We start from the raw sequence: 1919 nt of genomic DNA, 5'->3' as shown, positions 1-1919 counted from the left end.
TACCTGTACATGAATCCGTGTCCAACCGTGCTGTAGGCCGATCTTGCTGTGGTCTCCGATTCCGACCGACACCGCGAGTCCGTTTACGACTTTACCTTCCTGGTATTTGAGCTTTGCGTTGCTGGTTCCATAAATAGGAAGAGAGGAGCGTAGCGCAGAAGACGAGTTCGAGGATCCTCGTATCCGCGCCCGCAAACAGAAGCACTAGACTAGAGGCAATGAAGCTCCATAGGACCGTCCTGGGCGTCATCCTCCTCGTCCTCCTTGTTCTGAACCCCAATGGAGTTGAGGCCCGGCCTGCCCCTGCCGACGGCCATCAGAAGAAGCTGTCAAGCTACAGCCTTTTCGTCTTCGGGGATGACTTCGCCGACAACGGGAACCTCCCGCTAACCGACCCTGTCACCCAGATGTCCCGGCAGTGGGCATACCCCTACGGCTCCTCCTATGTTGACACCGATGGAAACCCGCGACCAAATACTCCGTCGGGACGCTTCTCCAACTACAAAATTCAGTCTGATTTCATTGGTATGTACTACTCGGTATGATTGTCAATTAGTAGCTAATATAGTATATATACTTACTCATGTGATCTCTGGTTCCTTAATTTCAGCAACGATCCTCAGGCTCGAGGAAGCACCTCCAGCCCATGCCCTCACGGCGCAGAAGACATGCGACCCGTCCGGCATGACCTTCGCTCATGGCGGCGCTGGCGTGCTGGAAACCACGTCGGCACACAAGGTCCCCACCCTCGCCAAGCAAGTGGACACTTTCAAGAAGATGGTTAAAGACGGGATCATCTCAGAGAAGCAATTGAGTCGCTCCGTCGCGCTGGTGGCCATCTCCGGCAACGACTACCATGCGAACACCGGCGTGATTGGCCTCACTACACCCAACCATGTGAGTAGCTACCGGCGTTATTTATTTATTTATTTATTTATCTCTGCTTCTTACTTACTAATTCTGATACTATCATGTATGTATGCAGATCAATGCTTATATTGCGAAGGTGACCAAGGAGATTGCCGACAATGTGGACCAACTGCAGAAGCTCGGGGTGACAAAGGTTCTTGTGAACAACTTGCACCCTTTCGGCTGCACGCCATCACAAACAAGGACAAGCAACTACACCGCGTGTGACGTCTTCGGAAACCTGGGTGCATCTGTCCATAACAATAACCTGAAACAAGTGATGGAAGCAAAGAAGAATGTCCACGTTGTCGACCTCTACACCGGCTTCAGTAACATCGTGGATAATGTACCAGGTACGTACATACATGCATGCATCTGCAAGTATCATTGTATCAATGCTATTAAGTATAAGATTTCTAATCTATGAATTTGATTCTGTGTTTGAAATTGATACGAACAATTTTATCTGATGTACCTATAGGTAAAGGCCAAGAGCTATCCAAGCAATTCAAGCGGAAGTTGTCGCCGTGCTGTGAAAGTTTCGATTCAAAGGGTTACTGTGGACAACAAGGCGAGTCGTCGGAGCTTCTTTACACGGTGTGCGACAAGTCCAGCAAATTTTTCTACTGGGACGACATGCACCCGACACATGCAGGGTGGGAGGCAGTGATGAAACAGTTGGAGAAGCCATTGAGAGAGTTTGTAGATCAAGACTAGCTAGGATTTTCGTACATATTTTTATTGTTTCTCTTCGATTGTACTGGCTTGGAGTATCTAGAGCTATGGATTTTTTTACTCTTTAATAATTCTATTTATTACACGATTAAACCTTTTTTTGTGAAAATTATGTTCGTAGTCTTCCATCTTCCATGAACAACGAAGATGTGTTCTAGGCCTTTTGGGAATTATATAATTAATTGACTACATAACTACTACGAAGCTTAGATACGGCGACATCCATAATAATTTCTGATTCGATTTGTCAAACAAATCCATCTAACATATGCAAG

The 1919-nt window shown here is 46.8% G+C and overlaps 1 protein-coding gene across 1 annotated transcript; it reads left to right on the top strand.

Annotated features, from left to right (window-relative positions):
• Positions 1–218: 218 nt before the first annotated feature.
• LOC124685892 (GDSL esterase/lipase At5g03610-like) lies at positions 219–1626 on the top strand. The gene is made up of 4 exons (XM_047219916.1): positions 219–525; positions 611–897; positions 986–1262; positions 1391–1626. The coding sequence occupies exons 1-4, from the start codon at positions 219–221 to the stop codon at positions 1624–1626; spliced, it is 1107 nt and encodes a 368-aa protein (XP_047075872.1).
• Positions 1627–1919: the final 293 nt, after the last annotated feature.

The sequence above is a fragment of the Lolium rigidum genome, chromosome 2 (assembly GCF_022539505.1).
Source record: "Lolium rigidum isolate FL_2022 chromosome 2, APGP_CSIRO_Lrig_0.1, whole genome shotgun sequence".
In the NCBI taxonomy this organism is placed as follows: domain Eukaryota; kingdom Viridiplantae; phylum Streptophyta; class Magnoliopsida; order Poales; family Poaceae; genus Lolium; species Lolium rigidum.
The sequence above is the reverse complement of the archived record's forward strand: the minus strand, read 5'-3'. Positions and strand labels throughout refer to the sequence as shown.